The sequence below is a fragment of the Amblyomma maculatum genome, chromosome 4 (genome assembly GCF_055883805.1).
Source record: "Amblyomma maculatum isolate TAMU_Amacu chromosome 4, ASM5588380v1, whole genome shotgun sequence".
Lineage (NCBI taxonomy): Eukaryota > Metazoa > Arthropoda > Arachnida > Ixodida > Ixodidae > Amblyomma > Amblyomma maculatum.
The window spans coordinates 199,932,815-199,957,815 of NC_139347.1; the positions used below are offsets into that span (position 1 = coordinate 199,932,815).

General features: G+C 45.5%; 1 protein-coding gene and 1 long non-coding RNA gene across 2 annotated transcripts in view; one reads left to right on the forward strand and one right to left on the reverse strand.

The window, feature by feature from the left end:
• The window catches only part of LOC146193974 (cell adhesion molecule Dscam1-like), a 640,182-nt gene extending 615,494 nt beyond the window's left edge, over positions 1-24,688 (reverse strand). The window contains exons 1-2 of the mRNA XM_084600664.1: positions 24,658-24,688; positions 23,883-24,215 (exon numbers count right to left, since the gene is read on the reverse strand). Coding sequence (XP_084456790.1) covers positions 23,883-24,215; positions 24,658-24,688 — 364 coding nt within the window. The remainder of the gene's footprint in view (positions 1-23,882; positions 24,216-24,657) is intronic.
• On the forward strand, positions 21,211-22,171 carry LOC146193977 (uncharacterized). Its single transcript, XR_014706895.1, has 2 exons — positions 21,211-21,558; positions 22,047-22,171. It is a non-coding gene; the product is annotated as an uncharacterized LOC146193977 (long non-coding RNA).
• Positions 24,689-25,001: the final 313 nt, after the last annotated feature.

A 25,001-nucleotide genomic window follows, 5' to 3' on the forward strand; every position in this document is an offset into this window, starting at 1 on the left:
ACAATTTTCTTTGCATTGCATGAGCTCCAACCTTATACCTGTAAATGCCAAGTGGACATTATTCCATCTTAACCATTTTTTAACCTTATTCATTATATATTTCACTTTGCCATGGTTAGAGGCGAATGCACAGAGGTTGGAGGCCCAACAGATGCGAGGAGGTGAAACCGTACGTGTGCTTCTATGATTCTACAAGCTAGGAATGCTAATCGCACTGGCAGGATTGTCTGTACCGCGGTAGTCGCAGCCAGAAAATGAACCAGGGACCTGGCAGCCACTTAAGTCCGTAGAGATGTCTCTAAGAGCACGCAAATACCCACGGAGCTTCTAGCCATTTACAGTAGAGGGTTCCCTAAACTACACATTTCTCTGCACCTCATTAGCAACTGGGAGCAATTTTATTGTACATGCCTCAATTAACACGGACACACTCAGACATGAGCAGGTGTTGCTGCATAGCAACCGAGCAGAGCTAGGTGCACGTTGAATCGTCGGCATGTTGCACAATCCTGTTGCCCCGTTGCAACAAGAGGCTGCACGAAGCGCAATGCGAGCTCTGCTTGAAGCAATAAAAACCTAGAAACGTAGATTGGCCGAAAGTGGGTGCGTAATGCAGTGAGGGATCGACGAAACGTTACATAATGTTGTAAGGGCACGTAGGAAATTGCGCAGACCAAATACGTTTCGAGGCTATAGCTTTCTCATGCAAAGTCTTACGCAAAAAGAATTCAACCTGTGTATTGTGATCGCTTCAACTGAATACAACTTTATACCAGTCCGTTTTCAAGTCTTCTTTTAATGTATTGGATATGCGCACATAACCACTTGCGAAACATTTGCGAATGAACGTACTAACCACACAAACCAATATTTATTTCATTTTTTTTTTTTTGCATACAAATCCTTTCGACAGGACTGACGTAAAAGCGAATCGCTTTCTTTGAGTGCGATTTTAAACGCTTTTAGCATTTCTGAAAAAAAATATAATAAAAGTATTTTAAAGCGGCCAATGTAGACAAAATGCCCCCGCAGAGTCCGGGTGGCGTGCCAGTGACGAGGTCCCGGTTCTTGCGAATAAAGGCGGACACCGGGAATAGCTGACTGGAAGCAATCTTTTTTCGTCAAGATCCTTTTCAGGGAGTGAATAGCCGCAACATATGCATGAGGGCTTCCCAGTGATTCACGTCCGATGCAGGCGGCTCCGCTATTCTGTGACGGCACCGAAGGAACTGCCGATCCAAGCCAATCCAAGCGTACACTTCGACAGGGGGCGCGCTCTTTTGCTGCGCATGAGTCTTCACGGTCATTTCATATGCAGTGGAGTCTCTGGCCTCGGAGGCATCGTGGCAAATTTGTTGAAGGGAATCTCAAATTCGTTGTCTAACAAGCGAGGATTTATGCTTTTTATGCCAAAGGTCAACGCCTCTTTATATTTTTATACTCGTTTCGCGGAAAGCTGCAGCCATCAAACCCGGCTCGTGTACTTTTATACTCGTGTACGACTCACGTTCCATCAAAATACTAGAAGGTGGGTAGCAAAGTTAATTACTGAGGGATTTTCAAGATAGTAGCAGCTGTCTCTGTAGCTTTCTTTTTTTTGCTCGCGTAGTTACTTCTGAATATGTTAGGGTTCTACTTGGGTGAGAGAAGATATTTTTAAAGCACGCGAAGGGCACTCGCCGTTGCGCGCTGAGAGAAAAAGAAGTGAACTTTAGTAGAGATCCTCACAGCGCGGCTTAAGCCATGAGCAAGAGCGGCTAAAGTTTGAACCCCTTGTCTTGAGTAAAAAAAACGGGCATTGTCGTCCAACAGTCCAGAGATGTATTTGCAAAGCTTATAGTCCTCAGCTTAGTTGCAGGAATCCTAGCCATCTATTTACCTATTGCCACACCCAAGCAGCAAGCTGAAAGCAGCACAGCCTGTCTTCAGTCTGCGGATAACTTGCACATAACGTGAAAATATGGAGCCAAAGCTTTTTGCGTGAAGTAGAGATTACTGCTCAGACATTTATGCATTACGCCACACATATCAGCATCAACAGCCGGTGAGTGGCAGATGAAGTATTGTCAGAAGGCCGCGAGAATAGTCACTTATTTGGCGCTTGGAAAGCGAAAATTGAGTTGTTGAGTTGTTGTTGTTGTTTTTTTCACCTATGCATGCTATTAAAGGGACACTGCAGCACGTTTTGCAAAAGTATGGCTTTCAGCAGAAAGCCATAGTTTTTCATGCTGCCAGTTCGAATATCAGATTAAAATTAGGCAGAAGAAAGCAGAAATAGCCTTTTTTCAGCAGAGATACGCAGCCCTCGCGACGGGGCTCACCGCGGGTCGCGCCGCCGCCCGTGATTGGCCAAGACGTCTCGTGACGACATTCTGAGGAGCGGGGAAGCTGCCGATGCGGCCGGCTCCTTCGCTGCGCTGGGTTGATGGCAGCTCTCTGCGGCTTTGTGAATGTCATTATGGCATGCCATTTCCACAGGAATGACCATCGGGATTTTTACCGCATGTATCCGTACCAGATACGCCCACAAAAGATGCAGCACTTCTGTTGTGGGGAGCATAGATCTGGCATGAAAACTTGCTTTAGTTACAGGCATTTTGAAAAATAGTGTGTGTCATTAGCAGAAACTACATGGCCCTCAGCGAAACCTCGGCCCGCATTTTCCTGGGAAGGAAGGGCAGCGACTACCTCCGTCTCAGGCGTCTCGCCCCGCCCGAAAGGTCATTGTTGTGAAGAATGAACCCAAAGCTTGGTGTACCAAATCCTGCTTTGAATGCCAGTCGTGGTACCTTGGGAAAAAGAAGAATGTAATAGAAAGGGTGAAGCAGTACACAGCTACCACCAGACAAATGAACAATAAGCGAAGCGCGGTTGCGGAGCTCTGCAATGCATACGAGGCATTGACGAGGCCATTGTGCTGGAGACCAAGTCAAATGCACGCAGAATGCTGCTTGAGTCATACGACATTTAGCAGACGTTGAAAGCCTTCCCTTTTTTTCGTACTGTCAGAATACACGTTTAGTGAATTGACGGCTGACGTATGTTGAAAGCCAAGCTGCAGCTCCTCCGCACCCATACCTTCATGAGAAAGCCGAGTTCCGAAATGTGTTTTCTTACAAGAGCTTCGTCGTTTTCATTTCCAACTTAATGTGCATCTCCAAACAAGACAGGGCTATGTAAAATGACGAAGCAGCAACGGACGAAAAATCGCAAGGCCATGTATGAACAACTTTGGTGATTGATTGCTTGGACGCACCGAAGGAAACCTCACTCTTAGCGCTCCTTACCAGAATGCGCCTCTACCCAGCTCAGCGGTACACTCCTTATCTTCTAATAATGCTCCCGTAAGGGTTCCACGAACATTCAGGCACGTGCCGTGCTGGAAAAGATCTCGTAGTCTTCACAACCTAACTCGACACAGCAGTGGACTCTTCTTAACCATCTGCTAGTTCGCAAAAATCATCAGCGCGTGCTACTGATGCGTTGTCCATGTTTAGCACAGAAGCTGTTGCGCGAAGCTTTTGTGCAAAAAAAAAAAAAAAACAGACACGCGAATACAACTATGCGCCGATGCTGTCTGATCGTCCCATCATGAGATAGCAGTCCATGAACGGATCGCAAATTACTGTTCCAACTGTTTTGTACAAGGAAAGAGAAGGAACCGTGTGATGGTTAAGCCATGCCTTTTTGTCAAAGCCATATAGAAATCGCATTAGAAACAAACTTCATGTGGTCACAGTTACGAAAATGCTTCGAATAGAACGTTTCCTTTGGTCGGCTTGAATTTATCTCTCTTCTCAGCAACACCACATTGCGCCGCGAGCTTTTAATACAATGGAAGATCGCATCGTCGCGTCCACAGCTGTTCATGCATCCGAACACATGCAGAGCTGTGTTCTATCAGGTGCACAACACAAAGTTGACGTGTTTCGTACGTCCGCAACGTACGCAAAACAAGGAACAGCGCACGCCGAAAACCCCATCCGTTGGCTCTGAATGCCACCGGCTCCTAATGGTGACGTCACGACGGACGGAGAAGCGAGGTTTCTCCCTTCGCTTTCCTCCTCTGTAGCTGTCACGCGGGGCACGGGAAAATAGTCGACGATTGCGCAGGTGTTTTATGTATAATCGAAAAAATAACTTCACAGGCATGATGAACAAATAATCTACTTCAAAAGCTTATAGTATTGGCACATTTGAAAACCGCTGCAGTGTCCCTTTAAGCAAAGCTTGAGTGAAGGCCGGTCTGGACGAGTCATCGGCTGGAGTGAAGATAGCTGGAAAACGTATCAACAACCTTAGATATGCGGATGATACCACTTTAATGGCAGAAAGTGAAGTGGAACTCAAGAGACTTCTGATGCGCGTACAAGAAGAGAGTAAGAAGTTTGGGCTTAAACTGAACATTAAAAAGACGAAGATCATGGCGTCTTGCCCTATCAAGTCCTGGAGCATCAATGGACAAGAAGTGGAAGCTGTGACAGATTTTCTGTTCTTGGGAGCCAAGATTACCTCGGAAGGAGACTGCAGCCATGAAATTAGGAGACGCCTGCTTCTGGGAAAGAGAGCAATGGTTAGCCTTGACCGCCTAGTAAAGAGCAGAGACATTAGTCTGCCAACCAAGATCCGTATAACTCGTGCTATCGTCTTTCCAGCTGTGATGTATGGATGCGAGAGTTGGACTGTGAAAAAGGCTGACCGCCGAAGAATTGACGCGTTTGAATTGTGGTGCTGGCGAAGACTCTTGAGAGTTCCTTGGACTGCCAGAAGATCAAATCAGTCGATATTGTCGACCATAAACCCTGACTGCTCATTGGAGGGTCAAATTCTAAAGTTAAAGCTCAGCTACTTTGGTCATCTGATGAGAAGAGAGGAGTCGCTAGAGAAAGATTTGATGTTGGGAAAGGTTAAGGGTCACCGGAGAAGGTGTAGGCAGCGAACGCGATGGTTAGATGGCATCCTCGAGGCACTGCAGATCAAGTTATGTGATGTTAGGAAGATAGTGAGAGACCGGAAAGCGTGGCGTGACATGGTCCATAGGGTCACGAAGAGTCGGACACGACTGAACGCCTGAACTGAACTGAACTGAGGGTAGTAAAACTTCATCCACGCGGAGAATATTGGTTCCTCAGGAAGACGAAAAACGAACAGTTTACTGCTCAAGTAAAGACGCGGGAAGCGTTTTCTGTTGACACTATTGTAAATCCGCTCAAATGTTTCGTTCTCTTCATAGTCCTCTTAATTAGATACAAGTTTCGTGGTGAAATTCGCTTCGTTCACCTATGTTCTAAAATATGTCATTCTAGTCTCTCTTATCTACGACACAAAAAGATTGTTTTTTTTTGGTATTGCGTTCGGTAAGTAATGCCAAGATTTTGATATGGCATCCTGTGTATGGGAGCTACATTTTTGTTGCATGTAAAAACGCCCGTGCACGACCGATGCGAGGGCAGTCAAAGAGAAGCAGACGGTTGATATTATTCCGGTCCTCTCTGCCATGTTAACCATCATACCTTGAAAATAACTTTTGGAAGCTACGCGCTCCCCTACCTTGCTGTACCATCCTGTGCCGGCATTATCGGGAGTATAGACACCGCATGTTTTCCTTTTTGCCCCGTCGGTTTGGCGGCGGCCATATAACAACATCTCTTCCACGAAGCAATCCGGCACAGAAAAAAAAACAAGGCAGCTTGCCGCAACGTGTCCTGAACGTAGAGCACTCTCTGGGCAATATCGGCTCCGGGCCGCCTTAGCCTGCACGCAGCGCGGACTGTATATCTCCAGTCATGTAATCCGATTGCCGCTGCCGCTGGAGTTGACAGCGTCGTGAAGGCCTCGTCAGGCCTTGGCGGCTCGGGCATCGTTCGGCTGCCTCACGCTGCCCTCTCGTTCTCACCCTCTGTCTTGCCCCGAGCACAACGCAACGAAAACGATCATTTCCGCCCACATCGGGCAGTTGCTCCTGCGCTGACTAGGGGCGAGCCCGAACGGACCACTTTGTTCTCGCTAGACTATTGTTCACCTCATCTCTACTTCAGTTTTTTTGTTGTTCTTTATGCGCTAGCGTCCGTGCACAACTGAATTGCTTTCAGTAGAGTTCGCCGCACACGGTGCTGGTTCACGCTTTATTGTTTATTTTTCCTTCTTGATAAGCTCCACTTTTCAGCAAAGACTTCACGCTCCATTCCACCTAATGTGGCACTATCTTCATCTTCTAGGCCAAAAAGATTGAACCCTGTGTTTTTCTCGTGACTCCCCACAACAGTGAAAGGCAAGTAAATATCTGCTCGTTCCCTTATGCTGAGCACATTTTCTCTATTCTAGCCACAATTCTAGTCCCAATCTGCTCCGCTGCATTCGCGTCCTTTGAAGAAATATTGGAAGGCGACCTGAAGGATTAAATTACACGAGTTTGAACTATCACTCAAATGTGGTTGTTTGTGGTGGTGTTTGGGGTTTCAACGTCCCGAAGCGACTCAGGTTATGAGAGGCGCCTTAGTGGAGGGCTCCGGTAATTTTGACCACCTGTGGTTCTTTAACTTGCACTCACATCGCACAGCACACGGGCGCCTAACTTTTCGCCTTTATCGAAACGCTGCCGCCGCGGCCGGGATTCTACCCCGCATCATTTGGCGCCAATTTAAAGCGCCCTAACTACTGCACCACAACGGCGGGGAATCATTCAAATGGGATGTGGCGGTGTGCTCCTTCAGTTATCGTTTGTAACATTGGCGGCGAGAATGAAATGATTTGAATCAAACGAATCAATTGTTTATCGACGCTTACATCTTTGAAGGCAACATCTGAATTCATTTTCGTCTAACGCAGATATGCCTGTGACTAAATATAACCGTCTGTGCTTTATTGTTCCCGACCCTTCGGTGCTCGTACTATTTTCTATCATTTCATGTTGCATGGTAAGTTAGTGTTAAACGTGAGTCACCCTACATACAACTAAAGAATAAATTAACGCTGCGAACTAGGTGCGGACGGAAATGATCAACATGAAGCGATATATAAGTGATCCACAAGCACGGCGATACTTCATCGCTTTCTCTGGAACAGATTACTTTTATTCCGCAGTGTACTGAAACCAGGCCGCAGAAAATCAGGGACACCCAACGCATTTTCCGTGTTTGCTAACGAAAGATGAACTTGCATCCGGTTAGTTTTGCGGAATCGCCGTCGGTCCGTATCACACCGGGAACGATAATTTACAGGCATTTCCTACTTAAAGCGCAGTCAAACAAAGCTAACAAAATGGTTTCGGACTAGTTTTAAAAACAAACTTTACAGCAAACACATCCTAAGAAATCGATTGCCATGCCCATTAAACTGTGTTTTCGTGGGAGGTTTATAAACTTGCCAGCATATTGATAAATTAATGTTAGAGGTATAACTTCCCCAGTCTCGTTTTGTCGCAAATAAAGAAGAAAGCAAAAAAAAAAAAAGAAAGAAAACAAATTTCACTAATGCATTCACCTCCCCGATGGCTCGATTTCATTACTTTCTGGCATTTGCGCCTTAAAAGCATTGTCACCGTGTCGATACGGCAGTAATGACGAAACTGGAAAACGCTATGGCGCGGCGTTCGTGTTGCGTTCGTGCGTTGAAGAACGTTAAAAAGAGATGAGAAAAAGAGAGTGAAAGGAACAGCTCCGACACCGTACACGTGCTCTGATACCTCCGTGTACGGTAAGCCTCCCCGCGGTCTAACCCGTGTAGAGGAGGTGGCGCTTCGGAGGATTAGAACTGGGGTGGTCCTAACACCGGCAGTGATTAGAAAGTGGCCTCAATTTCGACATTGGTATCCACACCCTGGGTGCACTGTCTGCAATTCCAGAAACACAGAAGTTGACATCCATCACCTGCTGTGGGAATGTCCAGCCCTGATGCCAACGCGGATCCGCAGCTGGCCTCTCCCCTTATAATCCGCAATTATATGTCGCTTGGACGCAGGGACCACATCATCGTTCACTCCTCGATTTCATTGCATCAGCCAACCTTTTTTCATTTATTTGACCACACCCTTCATTCATCATAACATTCCTTTTACGCCCTGAGGCTATAAACATCGCAAACGAAAAAATTAGACCCTTCCCGTGCAGCGGCTGATGGCTACAGCTCCCAGCGTTTCAACGACTTTTTATGCATTATCTTGTGACAGACATCTTTTTTGTATTAATACTTTCACATGTCTATACATGCATTTGTTACCGTACTGTAAGTACTGGTTTCATTTGATACAGCACACATTATACTTTGGACAGACTTTCCTTGCTAGATATAACTGAATTGTTGCAGGGCAGCAAATAGCACTAAGTGTGCTGAGTTATGGCGTCATCTTGAACTATGGAAGCTGGCTTTTCACATCTGCACAGACCACACTGAAACGCTCCTATCAAGTGCCGATGTCTCACAATTAAGGTGTACTTAAATGCATCAAGGTAAAATTAATGCGCCAACGCTGAGTATAAGCTGGCTACCTGCGCACTGACGAAGCAACACATTTAACAGATTGTAATTGATTGTACTCCCCTTCATGGATCACTGCCTTGTCGTGGCGGAGGGGCTTGCGAAACTCGAAGAAGTCGTGAGCTCTGCTGTGTAGGGCCACCCAAGATAAACAGGTCACGGCAGAGAGTTCTGACAAAATGTGATTCACTGGAGAAGGTAATGGCAACCCACTCCAGTATTTCCTGCCAAGAAAACCCTATGGCCAGTCACAATACCATTATCGATATGGCGCCGGAAGATGAGCCCCCCAGGTTGGAAGGCGTCCCACATGTTACTGGGGATGAACAAAGGGCGATTCCTAGTAGCTCCAGGACGAATGAAGCGGCTGGGCTAAAGCCAAAAGGACGCTCAGTTGTGGATGTGTCGGGAAGCGACCGGAAAGTCCGATGTTGCAAGGAGATATATCACATAGCAACATGGAATGTAAGATCTATGACGCAAGGTAAACTGGATATCGTCAAGCGAGAAATGGACAGATTGAACATTGATATCTTGGGTATCAGCGAGCTCAAGTGGACCGGAATGGGAGAATTTAACTCCGGCGACCATTATGTCTTTTATTGTGGGCACGAATCCAAGAGAAGGAATGGGGTCGCTCTCATAGTAAACAGAAGAATGGGCAAAGCAGTGCTAGGGTACAACCCCAAAAACGACCGAATTATTTCACTTCGGATCCAAGGTCACTCTTTCAACATAACAGTTATCCAAGTCTATGCACCGACCACTGCTGCTGAAGAAGCTGACGTTGAGAGATTTTATGCGGACCTACAATGCCTTTTAGACCGCACCCCATCATCAGACGTCGTTTTTCTCATAGGAGACTGGAATGCTAAGGTCGGGAGTGAAGAAATATCCGGAATTACAGGCAAGTTCGGTCTTGGTGAGCCAAATGAAGCTGGGCAGAGGCTAGTAGAGTTCTGTCAAGAAAACAACCTGACCATAGCGAATACTCATTTTCAACAGCACAAAAGGCGCCTGTACACATGGATTTCACCGGACGGTCTGTACAGGAATCAGATCGATTATATTATTTGCCGGCAGAGATGGAGAAGCGCTATACAAGCAGTAAAAACAAGGCCTGGGGCCGATTGTGGCACCGATCATCAGCTTCTTGTTGCCAAAATTAAGCTTCGATTGAGGAAAACGCAGAAAACTAGAAGGCCTTTCAGGCATGATCTGGATCAGATTCTATTAGAATATGCTGTGGAAGTGAGGAATCGATTTCAAGAATTAGATCTAGAAGACAAAGAGCCCGAAGAGATGTGCACTGATGTTCGTGATATAATACAAGAAGTTGCTACTAAGGTAGTTCCAAAGCAAAAGAAATGCAAAAAAGCAAACTGGTTATCTGAAGAGGCTTTGCAAATAGCTGAGGAAAGGAGGATGGCAAAAGGTATGGGGGAAAGAGAAAGATACAAGGTTCTGAATGCGGATTTTCAGAAAATAGCAAGGAGAGATAAGAATGCCTTCCTGAACATACAGTGCCAAGCAGTTGAGGACAACAGCCAATTAAGGAACACGAGAGCTCTGTATAAGACAATCAAAGATATTAAAGGAAGCTTCTGTGCTAAGCTGGGCGTGATAAAGGACAAACGAGGCAAGGACCTCACTGAAGCCTCAGAGATAAAGAAGAGGTGGCAGGAATACACAGAAGAACTGTACAAGAAGGACCCGGATTTGCAAACCCAACATAAGACGGTTGTGATTACTGATCTCGAGCCGGGCATCCTGAAGAGTGAAGTTGAATGGGCCTTAGCCAGCCTTGCTAAGAACAAAGCTAGCGGAATTGATGGTATTCCAGCTGAGTTGCTTCAAAACCTCAACCACGACGCTGTTAACACACTGCATACATTATGTCAGAAGATTTGGACAACCCTGCAGTGGCCACAGGATTGGAGGAGGTCAGTTTACATCCCCATTCCAAAGAAAGGCAGTGCCAAAGATTGTTCCAACTACCGCACGATCGCACTTATTTCGCATGCTAGCAAGGCGATGTTAAAAATCCTGCAAGGTAGGCTGCAGCAGTATGTGGATCGGGAGCTTCCGGACGTGCAAGCTGGGTTTCGAAAGGGCAGAGGAACTAGAGACCAAATTGCCAACCTTCGCTGGATCATGGAAAAAGCGAGAGTTCCATTAACCCATTTAATTCTGCTTTATTGATTATGCGAAAGCGTTTGACTGCGTAGATCACAGCAGATTGTGGCAAGCTCTCCAAGAGATGGGAGTTCCAATTCACCTCATCTGTCTCCTCAGGAACCTGTATGAAGGGCAAGAGGCCACAGTCAGAACTGGGCATGGTCTTACTGATTGGTTTCCGATTGAGAAAGGGGTGAGGCAAGGCTGCATACTGTCGCCCTGCCTATTTAACCTATATGCAGAGTGCATCATGAGGAAGGCCGATCTGGACGAGTCTTCAGCTGGAGTGAAGATTGCTGGAAAACGTATCAACAACCTTAGATATGCGGATGATACCACTTTAATGGCAGAAAGTGAAGTGGAACTCAAGAGACTTCTGATGCGCGTACAAGAAGAGAGTGAGAAGTTTGGGCTTAAACTGAACATTAAAAAGACGAAGATCATGGCGTCTTGCCCTATCAAGTCCTGGAGCATCAATGGACAAGAAGTGGAAGCTGTGACAGATTTTCTGTTCTTGGGCGCCAAGATTACCTCGGAAGGAGACTGCAGCCATGAAATTAGGAGACGCCTGCTTCTGGGAAAGAGAGCAATGGTTAGCCTTGACCGCCTAGTAAAGAGCAGAGACATTAGTTTGCCAACCAAGATCCGTATAACTCGTGCTATGGTCTTTCCAGTTGTGATGTATGGATGCGAGAGTTGGACTGTGAAAAAGGCTGACCGCCGAAGAATTAACGCGTTTGAATTGTGGTGCTGGCGAAGACTCTTGAGAGTTCCTTGGACTGCCAGAAGATCAAATCAGTCGATATTGTCGACCATAAACCCTGACTGCTCATTGGAGGGTCAAATTCTAAAGTTAAAGCTCAGCTACTTTGGTCATTTGATGAGAAGAGAGGAGTCGCTGGAGAAAGATTTGATGTTGGGAAAGGTTGAGGGTCGCCGGAGAAGGGGTAGGCAGCGAACGCGATGGTTAGATGGCATCCTCGAGGCATTGCAGATGAAGCTATGTGATGCTAAGAAGATAGTGAGAGACCGGAAAGCGTGGCGTGACATGGTCTATAGGGTCACGAAGAGTCGGACACGACTGAACGCCTGAACTGAACTGAATTGATTGTACTGGGTTCGTCGGCCAGTGGGCCTCAGTGTCCTTGCTCAGGGACACTCTGCATATCTTCGACATTGTTTATCTATATAAACGTGATTATATATTACTCAAATATGGCAGTGTGGTGAATCCATTTCTGCTGTATTTCAATGTTTTCATTTGCTTTAATACACATAATCAGTATTCTGTGCAGTGGTCTGTAAAGCGATTCTTGAATAAACGAATGATTGGTCTCTGTTTCAAGTTTGTGGGAACGAACTACTCAGTGAACAAAAGCGTCACGGAAGTGTGGTCGAAGAGCGGAATGGCACGGTGCAGGCGTTCGACTGATGTTTCAGACGTTTTTAAGTATATTTATGGCTTTATATTAGGCAAACGAAACTTAGACATTCAATAAATGTATTCTCAGCTCTACCGCGTCACCAAAAAATTTAACTCCGTTGCTTCCACATCGAATGGCGGCCTGCTACATAAAATATGGCTTTCTTACTGGTGTCAATGGAATACCTAGAGTGAAAAGAAGAAAGAGAGAATGACTATAAGCTAGCGAAAACAGCAACTCTTCCCGGAGTCGTTTATTGTTTTGTTGTTCTTGTGCGGTTACGCATTTTCCATCGCCAATACTTTTTGTGGCATTTCTGTCTTCCAAATTTTTATTTCTTAACATTTAATTTCACGTTCATATCCTAATTTTATTCGTCGTTTACATCAAAACGACTTTTTTTCAATCAATCATTTTACTTTATTTGCTATATTGTCATATTTTACTTGCCATATTTCCGAGCAGATCCAGGGCGATGACGTGGCTACAAAATCTACATTGCACCCACTGCTCCGCCAAAATAAATGAACACACAATCAGCCTCACTTTGAACGCAGATATTAATATTAACCCTGAAAGCAGTAATACACTGTCCTTACCTCAGTCGCCACGGCGCAAGCATGGCACTCACGCAAAATTATTTTCAGCCAGGCGGGAAAAAACATCTCAGGGCTTTTACAATGACTCGGTGAGACCAGCTGCAGGTATATCAGGTTTTTATTTTGCTTGTAGGTGTAGGAAATAAAATTTAATTCTCGTGCGCTGTGCTGCATGCATACCGAAACTCAGCGAAAGTAATAGTAAACAGTCCTTTTTTTTTTCTGCCGTTGCATCCGAGCCAGAAAGTAGACCAGAAACCTACAATAGTGTCCAACTTCAGCCAATGTACCAAATCCCATGCAATTCAACAAAGCAAACGGGTTGCCCAATAGTTAAAGCTGCCTACAGGAAACACAAACAGCTGGCGCACTAAAGCTAACGCGTACACGTGGACAGCACGGGTCGTCTAACGTTTTTAGCTTTACCCCTTTCAGCTTTCCAATAGCGGTGGCTCAGTTTCTAGGGCGCTCGACTGCTGATACCGAAGGTCTGGGTTCGACCCCGGAAGCTGTGGCACCTCTTCGATGGAGGCAGAAAGAAAGCTGCATGCGAACTATGCGACCTAAGTGCAAGTTAAAGAGCCTGCTGGTGGTCGAAACTTCTGGAGCCCTGCACTACGGCGTCCTTCAACGCCTGAGTCGATTTGAGGCTTTAAACCCGATGAACCGAAACTAACCTAATTCATTCGTTCTCGAAACGCTCACGCCGTCCTCCCATTAGGAGTGTTACCAAGCTATTTTTAATTGTAGCTGCTAATGAACCCATCCATCACAGGTGGTCACAAAACTTTCGAGAAACGTTCCGAGATGGCTGTAGGGGTTCTACTGTTGTGTGCCCCTCGCGGTGGTCACGGAGGTTGCAGGAGGCGCGGTTAACATGTAATGAAAGAGAGTCGCCTGATCGCGGCAAAAAAAATTTAGAACAGCGCGTGGTCGGTTGAACCTTCACGCAGGCAGCTGGCGCCGTTAGGTGTCCCTGAAATATCTGTCGCTTCAATATCATTATTCGAGGGAGAAACTAGAACATTAATAAATTATTTGCCGGAAGGGTTCTGAGGAATATACACTATATGAGATGAGCTGCGGCTTCAAGCCCGCTAAATATAACCACGCCTTTTGAAAAAAATACACGTAGTTTCAACGTTGTGACTACTTTCCTACAACTACATTGCTGCTAACCAAATGGGGGTCCCCCATTAGTGGCCGGTTCTTTCCAATTATATAAATGCTGGCCATCCTGTTTATAAAACAACATGTCGTGTTCAATGACTCGCGATGCTTCATGCTTCAAATGCTCTGCGTCTTTGAAGGCGAAAGGCACCAAAAAATTACATTAAAAACATGTATCTAAAGTAAAGCACCTCGCACCTGCTTTTCGAGCGGAGTCACTGCTTGGTTTTCTCGCTGTCTTCTCGTGTGTAAGTTTGTGCAGCGCTGCACTCCAGCCGAGCTGGAAGCGTCATGGGCATTTTAGGCGTGAACGTTTGAGTTTGGTTTTGTAGTGCGGGGACCCAGGGGGCCTGGGAGGCCCGAATTTCATTGCAAAATAACGTTTCTCTCTCCCTCTCTATCTGTCATTAAGAGGAAGAGTTCTGAAGCTGAGTTTCTTGCGCTTTTAAGCTTAAAATGCTGTTATTAGAAGCACGCATTGGCACCGGCTTTTACTTTGCTTTCGATCAAGAGCTAAGCCGAAGAATAATTGACAGAAATGTTAAGGTAAATACGGATGAAACGTTAGAGAGAGGAAATAAGCCCAAAATTGTACGCTATACAACGATGAGACGCTTTAGAATACTCTTGCCGTAGAGAGCTAATCTCAGTCGCATAAGTTAGGGTTAATAATGAATTCCTCATAATGTGCGACACGTAACAATGTCTAGTAGGGATTTCGAAGGCATGCTGTTGTTGATTATACATAGCAGAGTATACGTCCTCGTCTTAATTTTCATAAAGTTCTTAACGTGAACTGCCTTTAGCTTCTATTCTCGCTAAATCCAGGCATATTTTACCCGAATCTGATTGTGATCGAACGCGGAGAAAAACTATACTTGAGATCGAATCTGAAGGAGAACTTGAACAAGGAGAAGAACAATAAAATGAATTTATACGAAAACTCCAATTTATCCCGTCTGCATAAAATGGACCATGAAATAAATTAATGATACTTACAGTTTGCAGCGGAATTTGGAAATGCGTGCCGGTGAGGCGTCATAAACACCGCTCCCCGCTGCTTTATAGTTGTGAAGAAAAATCTCTCTATTCCTATATGGTTTCTTGCGCCCCCTGTTTAATAGGAAATACCTTGCGCTGTGCTTTTGAAATCATCATCATCAACATTACCGATTCGGTCGTCCCGCGGCGTGACTGGCTTCGGTCGCCACTTATACAAAAAATTAGGCAAAGGTTTAAGCTGGCTAAACCTAGTAACCAAAGCGAAAGCGGCAAGCTTCGCTCGACCCGACTCTCTCCGTCTCTGCGCGGCAGCCTCTCGGCAAGCTACGTCAACTGGATGACAACTGCTGCCGGCAACACGGCAACAGAGTCATTTTAAACCCATCGGCAATGTAATGTCGAGAGCTGTTGCAATCTAGGAGGATATTAAAAGACTGCTGGAGTGGAGATGGCTCAATGGAAGTGAAACCATTATGCCGTCATCTTGTGGCGGGCAAAAAAATTTGCGCCGGGACGCCAGGAGGCCACACGCCGTTTCGTGCGTAGTGCCGTGTTTTTTTTTCCCGCACAACAATGTCTTTGTAAACAAGGGCACTTTCAAAAGATGGTTTGAAACGAGAATGGTTTCATCATGCGTAGCATACGGATGCATAAACCGAGTGAATTCGGCCCCGAGGATCACATTTCAGAGGTGAGCTGAGAGAGCTGCTCTTGGAAGTTGACGTGGTGTCCCTTTTAAGGGCTGGATTATGCAGTCCGTTCGGTCGACAAGCCGACGGCATAGTAGTAGTAGTAGTAGTTAGTAGTAGTAGTAGGAGTAGTGGTAGTAGTAGTAGTAGTAGTAGCAGTAGTAGTAGTAGTAGTAGTAGTAGTAGTAATAGTAATACTAGTAGTAGTTGTAGACGGCACCACGTGTCAGAAATGATCGGGGGTTGCGTAAAAATATTGTATCATTGTAATTTGTGATCCTACTGATTAATGCTATATAGGTGTGTGATAGGCGACGAAGAGTTAATTAAATCCTTATTTACTTGAATTTTTGATGAATTCAAGAAAAAAAATGCAAAAATTAGAGAAAGGGGCTAAAAATGTCAAAATGCTCAGAATTAGAGAAATGGTTGATGATTCTGAATAAGAAAGTATAGGGTCTGTAATTGATGAATTAATAATTGAAATTATTAAATTGAAAAATTAAGATAGGGGGATCAATTGTATCAAAATGGCCAGCATTAAAAGCCAATGCTTGATGACGCTTATTAAAACATTTAGAGTGTGTAACTGATGAAGTAATTGGAGAACGCAGCTATCGCGAATATGAACGGCGAAAAAACAATAGTCAAACGCAACATTATTTTTAAAAACTTCATTAAATGTTCAGAATTAAGAGGCACGCTTCGCCGTTAAGGGTGGGATGCAAAAGCTTATCACGCACACGAAAAATGTTTTCACTTTTGAAAATTTGTAACTATTCATTTCTTCTTCCATAAAATCTTCTAAACTTTTCATCCACCGATACTTGGCATCAGCAAATATCGTCTTTTCAATCTGAGCAATTTTACATCGTTGACCTACTTATTTTTCTAGCATTTTTTTTTTCAATTATTACAATTATTGTATCAAACAATTGCATACTCTCAATTTTTTTTATTTAGCATAATAAGGTATTGACTTTTCATTCTGAGCATTTTGACACCTTTGAAGCCGCTTTTCAAAATTTTCAAATTTTTATAATTACAGACATTATTTTGATCAATTACACATATTGCATTATCTTAATTAGCATCATCAAGCATAGGATTTCATACTGAGCATTCTGACATCTTTGAACCCCTTTTTTTCCAATTTTCTCTCTTTTTTTTCATTTCTTTACTTCAACCATTATTCTATTAGTTTAAATAGTTACATTAACTCCTATTCGCTTGTAACAACCAATCAATCATCAGTCGAACAACAAATTGCTATGATACGATTTTTTACGCAGCCTCCGATTGTGTCAGACGCGCGGTGCCGACTACTACTACTACTACCACCACTATTACCACTACGAGCTGTATAAGTTATAGCTTAATATTTGCTTTCTTTGCTGTTTTATGTAATATGAACTGAATTACTCGAATAAGTGCTGGAAGGCTGCATCGACTGCTGTACCAAGGTGCTGTGCTATGTGCCCGCTCTTTGTCCACCGCAAGATGGCCACCACCGGCTTCCCGCCGGCCCATTGCTAAGTATGGGAGACTTGCACTCCAGCAGTTTTTAGATATTGCAATGCGGTGAGTTCGGTGTGGTTCAGGCGGCCCCGGCGGAGCTGATTTCGAGTGACGTCATGGCTATCACTTGACAAGGCAGAGGCAAGCACGCGGCTCCGGCGACGTCGGTGGCGTGGCCTATTTCGTCACGGCCGAGAATTCAACAGGACTGGTGCATAACCTTATTTCCCAGAAGCGAATGTGATGATTATCGGATAGGCGATAAAGCATCAACCAATGATTCTTCGCGCACGGGTATGAGTAAAGTAGCGAGGGGATTCCATGTGACTCGACTCAGGTCAGCTCTGGCTGCTTCATTTACTGGTCCTTTATCGCCTACCCTTAGTTTTGACGTAAGCTGTTGGAATGCGCTGGTCTTGTAAAGACCTCGGTGGTGACGCCTCGGTGCAGCTGCCACTGAGTGACGTCATGGTTCTCATGTGGGTTTTCCTTGGTTCAAGCTAAACATTATTCGGTCCGCGAAGACGGAACGGAAGGGCAGTGTGAAGGTTTTGTTTTAAAAATTAAAAAAAAAAATGCGAGAGCACTGCAGAGTCTGCGCTGGATAAATGCGAAAGTCTGAGCGATGCTGCTGCACACGGTATATTGCACATCTGTTGTCTAGATTTTGCTAACAAGGTTGGGCCTGGTGCCCCACAGTGGAAATTTTCTTTCCGCATGCGCTCGCTACAGTGCTCCTGCAATGTGAGATTGGGCGATACACCATCGCGCCTGTCCAGTAGCGTTCCTTGGAGCGTGTTCGTTCCAAATGTGGGATTGTTGGTGCAGCTCAGCGCAGCTCGTCGTCGCGCCTCTGCTATGGAGATGGCAGGAACGCTAGACAAGGAGAACACAATTCACGGAATCTCGCGTACAGTACTTGCGCACAGATCTCACACACGCTACATTTTGACCATGAGCCAAGAAAGGCGTTCGCCTTACAACTGGTGTTTGGTAACGTGCAGCCACTGACTCCAGCGTTCACCAGGAAAACGACGTAGCGGAAGGAATGAAGCAAGTAGTGAAATAAGGAAAATAAATAATTGAGTGCCTTAGTAGAGAGTTGCGGATTCATCTCGACCATCCTGTGTTCCGTTGCATTGATGGGACGAGTCTTCTTGGAGTCACGTAGACGTGCTGTCCAACGGAGCAGAGGTGGCGGCCGAAGGTAACGTCCAAACGGTCTTTGTAGCACGCACTAGCGTTACCCCGTCTTCGACGCGTGGCGAGCAGTTTTCACATTGAGTCACCGTGGATCAAAAGAGACAAAGAGATCCCAAAAATTTGTCAATTAATAATAGGCTCTGATAAAGCGGCTAATGAGAAGGTTTCTCAATGCTGCTGGATGGAGTTCGGGTACCTCTGCCCTCCTATATTATTCCTTGACAGGGCCTTCCACCTGGGACTGGTATACAAACAGGCACACCGAATAATGGAGCAGGATAAAAAGATTCGTAACCTGAAATACACAATTACGTAGCGGTCCACGTGTGAATCGATCGAACGATGCGGCCGACAAAATCGCCCGAGGGCATACTTTACGAGAGCCGCCAACGCCTCCCAACTACGGGCTAGTAATGGAAGGCTTCAAATCAGAAGGGAAATGATATGCAGAACTACACAAAGAACATAACAGACATGGCATAAGCCTGGAGGAACATACAAGACTTCCCACGCCGATGTACTACTCAATCTGGCTCTAGAAAAGTTAATCAGCAATACTTTCATGGCGCACAAACAAGTATCTGACAGCATACACATGATCTGGAATTGCAAACCGCTGAAATAGAACGCTCGCACACTGTACTAAAAGAACCCGGAGACGGGGCTGGCCCACACGGGTATCTCTGAGCAAAGCAAGAGGCTCACTGGGCCCGGTAGACAGCCGAAGCCATTGGAATTATGGACTAAGGAAAACCATCCACGCAGATGTGAAACAAATAAGGTTTAGCCTATACTCAACTCCTCCTCCTATATTCGTCTGCGTTTTTGCAGCTGCACATTTCAGTAGGTGTATGCAAATATTCGTAAATTTCGAACTGAAAATCGAGTGCCATATTCGGTTTGTCTAACGGTTCAAATAGCGCATGTTTAACATTATTCGAAATAGATTAGATAGGTTTCAAGTTTGTAATACTTTCAGAAAAGTTGGAACAAAATTTCTAGTTAGCTCCACCCCACCGTATTTTCCTTCCAAGGCTTTTCTGAAATCAGGCGTAGCGCGTGCCATTCTGCCGCATTCATAACACTCATCCAAACTATTATATAGCTTATTCACGTGACGTCATTGCAGCTTTACTGGCAACCATGGCACGCACAACGTAACATCCGAGTGGGGTAAAGAGATAGAAAGACAGGCACTACCGCAAATCATGATATGGCGTCGGTGAAATCGGAGCTCTGGTTGGACAGAGTTGCAAACGGCGTCTCAAGTGTCCAACAACTGAACGGCGCGTAGCAGGGAGGACGACTGTAGACCAGCGCCGACGCGTCGGAAACATTTATTGTGTGCTTTTTTAGTTTCGAACCACTCAACGTTATGGCGTCTCCACAATACAGGGTTGCCACAACTACCGCCTGCTAAACCTGATAGTGAATAGGACCTATACGTTGCACGAAACACAGCGTCTTCAGTAACAGGGTTTTGCTGCACGGATTCGAACGCTATGGCCCATCCCTTACAAAAATGAGTTTTGAAACTCTATTGTTGGACTATTGACCGCCTTTTGAATTTATTGAATTTCGATAGACATTCAACCCCAGCTGAGTGCAATCTTTACAGGGCCCACAGAATTTTCATTGTGTTCTACCCAATAGACTTTTTGTGCTATTTTTTCTATGTGCTTTTTGTTGTCAGTTTTCAACGTTCACGAACAATTAGCGTGTACTGTTCAAGCTGACCCATGTTTTTAAGTAGTTTTAGGCACAAATGATAAGAACATGATGTGACAATTTCGTTATGAATTTTTGGTCTCACTTGTAATCAACTATTGGCCACATTCTGCAAAGGGAAATATAAGAGCAGCATGCAGTTGCGTGCTCGTTCATGTTATATAAAAGTACATATTAACGGTGCACACTTAGCTCAAGCTTCGCAACACAGTGAAAATATGCCCTAAAAACTTCATGATGGCAAAGCCTCCACTAATAATGCAAATACATCGTTGAATGTCAGTCAGAATCCGTAATGAATCAGCTTCTGTATGTCGCAGAAGGTAACTTTAGTGGTAGGACATATTTTATATTTATCATAAAACAAGTTCAGTGAGTCATCATACTAACAAACAGGATCCTAGATTGAACCTACCATGTAGGGCAGGACAAAGCTTTTTTAAACCAGTTGCAAAGTTCACTATATATATGCTTCAGGGTCTGACATTCTGCCCAAGCCTAGGTATTTTTGCCCGTAGCTTTTGCCGCAAAATGAGGTGCAGTCTGTATTGGAATCCTGTATGTCTTTGGAGAATTTAACTGTTATTTTTTTCTTTTCCTTCCTTTCTTAAAGTGGACACCATGCTAAAATGAAGTCACTTTAAACATTGAGGGGTTCTAATAATGACGGATTGATCCCACGCATACTATAGAGTTAACACGCATAGCAAAAACATTCGCGTATGAAATAAAAAGAAAAAAAAAATAGGATTACACGCGTCTTCTATCCGCGACTCGTCTTTTCAAAGAAGCATTCGGCCACTGCCTTGCTACTGTCCACACCCATCTTTCCCCCGTGCCGCGAACGGCGCCAGCATGTCCGGAGGGTCGAGAGTTACTTCCTGTCGGCTGGGGGGAAAAAGGGGGAGGGGGGGAGGGGTTGCTCCCTCTGGGTCTCTGCTCTCTGCCTTCTCCGTGGTTTGTCTTCACGGAGATGACCTTGGCTGCAGCATAGCTCGCGCAGCGGGGGCGGCGGCTCCCCCTTTTCACCGAAGCTGTTCTTCCGCGCCCTGTTTTCTTTGCACGCGGACGCGGGTACGCTGAGTGCGGCGATGTGCCAGTTCAGTTGGCGTTTTCCCGCCACCGTGGTCGCATCTTGCACTGTGAGCGAAGCACCGTATGTAGGTTTTTCGCTGGTGATTATCACGAAGATCGTTTTGTTCAAATTTGAGCGCGAACGTACGCATTTAAGTCTTCGGAGGAATCCGCTCTTGGGTGGCAGCTTCTGCGCAAGGAGGACGTGTTTAAGAAGTTCAACAGTCGCAGGCGTTTTGGATTCTGGGCGAAAAGCCGGCACGGGCGGAGGGAGCGTCTGCACTTTGGTGAGAGTTTTACTTTTTCCTATTCGTGTTTGTGCCAGTCTTGTACAGTGTGTGCTACAAGGGGAAGCGAGCATGTAAATATTTCTAGCAGGCAAGCCAGCCTCGTCGGAAAAAAAGGAGGGAGAGAGAGAGAACCAGGCTTGTCTCTAACGCGGACGCTGGGGCCGATGGAACGCCAGTTGGGATGGCGACATTTTCTTTCTTTTACAAGGTGACCGTTTTTGACGGATTGTTCGGCACAGTGCTGTACTCTTTCGATACGCTACTCGCGCTGAGACGGACACATTATCGAGATCATAATATGCCTCTGTCACACATTGTGGATTATTGAATCTGTGCAGCTCCACCATTTTTGCAGTGTTTGTTTTTGTCTCCACTCATTTTGGTGCCTATAGTTGGTAATTCTGCTTCAAGTTTTCTGGGTAGTAATGCTTGTGACTTGCACTTTGCTATTTATATTCACAATAGGATCTTTGACGGCAGCATATATTGTTTATCAGGGAGAAATGAACGATGTGGCAGTGCTGCCGAGCTGTGGAAGCGGCGGTCGATGCCGTCTAAGCAGTGAAAGACAGTGACAACTCATTTTAGACAAGAAATTTCTTGAGCTATGACGTGGAGCAGCGCACAAATGCCTTTCCTCTATTTTTAAGTTAGTATATACCGCAACTTAATTATGATTTATATTGTTTATTTCAGCATCACATGCGAGGAGTTCCCGGACGTATCAGCGTTTTACGCAAAGAATAGCCTGGCGTCATACCTTGCATATGAATTGAAATAAAGCAAATAAACAGCCCAGCTCATGTTATGGGTTCACCAAAGATGCATATTTTTTCTTTCTCATTAACGCGCATTTTTTATTCTGTGTTCCCTTTCCGCTGCGGATTAACAGAAAATGCTGCGTGATCAACGGTTAGCCGGGAGCAGGCACGAGGTGGTTTACATTAATGCAAAAGTAGAACAGCACATATCCTTGCTGCGGTCAGTCAACACATTCTATGTTCTGCTCGATCAATCAACAATTTAGTCAGTTTAGTGTAGGTTAATGAGTGAGTAAGTATAATGGGGCTTAAAAGATCAAGATCTGTTTTGTTCTTTTATGCCTCACTATGCTTATCATTAACCAGCACTGATCAGACAGGATTGTTGATTGGTCGGGCAGAACATAGAATGTGGTGACTTATCGCAGCTAGGAGATGTACTGTACTACTTTTGCATTAATGAAAATCACCCCGTGTCTGCTCCTGGCAAACCGATGGTCGTGTACTATTTTCTGTTGTTCAGGAGTGGAAAGGTAGCAGAAAATCAAAAAGCGTCACTTGCAGAGTTTCTGAAGCATTTGAGCCTGAAATCAACAGAATTTCAGTTGCGCGAATTCCAAAAGCGCTCTTAAGAAACACATGGGCCACTATTTCATAAGCGCTCAACAAGAGGTCAACACTGCATCATCCAAGATGTTGCCGATTATCAACAGACTTTCAACAGCGTGTATTGACACAACGCTTTCGAATTTCTATAGAAACCCTACATGCATTTTTGTAAGGGATACCCACCTAGCGCGGTCCCTCTCATTTACGGAGATGTTCCGCTTATACTTTATAATGTTTATGTTCACAGGGTTTACCTAACTTCAAAGCATAAAGCCCCGTCATTTCGCGTTACGACAAAACGTGTAGTTGTATTCGGCGTAGTCACGCAAAAAGCATTTCTCCTCCTCTTGCCATCTGTAAGGCCTTCCGAAGTGCAACGGGAAGCGACCGCCGCAGCTTGGCAACGAATAGACATATCAGGAGACAGCGCCGGATTGGAGTAGGCGTGAGTGAAAATGAAAATTTGTTTTGCCGAAAGGGAAGGCGCAATAACTGTCTCCCCTGAACTTCACCGTGACGGAACAGAAAAATGTGGAAGGGAAAGAAGAGAGAGAAAAAAAATAAAGAGGTGCCATGGTGAAAGGCCCTGAAAAAATTTCGACCACCTAGGTATTCTTAACGTGGATTGACATCGCACAGCAGGCGGAGGTCTTATTTGCTCTTACAAACGAGACACCGAGTCCGTCTTGTTTCCCGTTTCATTTTTTTTTCTTTCTTCGTTAGTGTAATAACTGACATTAGTATAGTGCCCTAACGAAGAAAGAAGAAAGAAAAAACACATTAGTATAGTGCCCGAAGCCCCGCCGGGGTGGTGCAGTGAGTGGTAAGACGCCCGAATACTTTACCGGAGTTCCCGGCTTCGAACCCGACCACGGCGGATGCGTTTCGATGGAGGCGAAACGAAGTGGCGTCCGTGTGCTGTGCGATGTCAGCGCACGTTAAAGATCCTCAGGGGGTCGAAATTACTCCGCAGCCCTCCACTACGGCTCCCCTTTCTATCTATCCACTTTCACTCCCACCTTCATCCCTTCCCTTACGGCGCGGTTCAGGTGTCCACAGAGCAGGTGTGACAGATACTGCGCCTTTCCCTTCCTATGAACCAACAACAACAAAAAAAATAGTGCCCGAACATGATCCCCCGAGTCGGATATGGAACACTCACCGGCCCTAACTTTGACGTCTCTGCTGGCCACGGAGCCGACGTTGTTGGTAGCGACGCATCGGTAGAGCGTGGCGTGCACATCCTGCCGGAAGTCCTTGGAAGCGAACTTCGGGAAGACCAGCGATCCGTCTGGGCGCACGTAACGCAAGCCGGGCACCTCGGCGGCTGCCACCCCGTCAGGCAGCTTGATCCAGCGCATAGAGGGGCTAGGCCGGCCCACCGCCTGGCACGGCACCACGGCCTCCTTGGCATTGGTGAACTCGATCAGACCAGGTGGTTCCTCCTGAAAGCGGGGACCCTCCTGCTCCGGGGACCTCCCTGAATCGGCACCAACTGTGAAAAAGAAGACCGAGGAGCAATTAGAGCCTCTTCTTGTGAGAGGCTGCGGCTAGGCCCTATCACGTTTACAAAACAATAGCATGGAAAAAGTTAATTTTTCGGGGCTGGTTATGCCAGCGTATTATGGCGTGGCATGTTAAACACGTCGCTTGTTCGATTTTAAACCACCAGTGTTTAGAGTCTGCTTATATGAACTATAGCGCCGTGAAGTCGACGTTAAGTCGAGAATCCGGCGTCGGAGTGGTGTTGGTACCGGCTTTGTGAGCGAAACATCAGGGGCTTGCTGCCGGCAGGTTGTAGCTGGCAGCTGGCATGGCCGAGCACTGATTCTTCGATGGTTTGGGCGAATTAACGAGGCTACATGATAACAGAGAGTTGGGACGAGCTGTCACATTGGGTTGCTCATTTGGGGCGGTAAGGTGGAATATGAATCAACCTGCTGTGTTCTTAATTGCCGAGTCCGGCATACTCTTGAGCCAAGCAGGCCCGTTCGTGCGTCTTGGTTAAAGTTGGCTTTATAAGAAGAATATTTCTTTTTTTTTTTTCGAAAAAGGCTGTTGATTGGCCGCATTTGTGCAAAATCTTTTTATTGGATCTTTCTATTGTGCAAAAAGAAAGATCCAGAAGGAGCCGGTGGCTGCCGAAGCTGATATACGTCCGATCTGGCGATCCTGGATCATTAGTGGGAATGGTGAAATCTTTTTATTTACAATACGTTCCTATGGACGCTTTCATAAAGTCTTTCATGATCTGGTGCAATGCCACTTCTTTTAGAGTTTC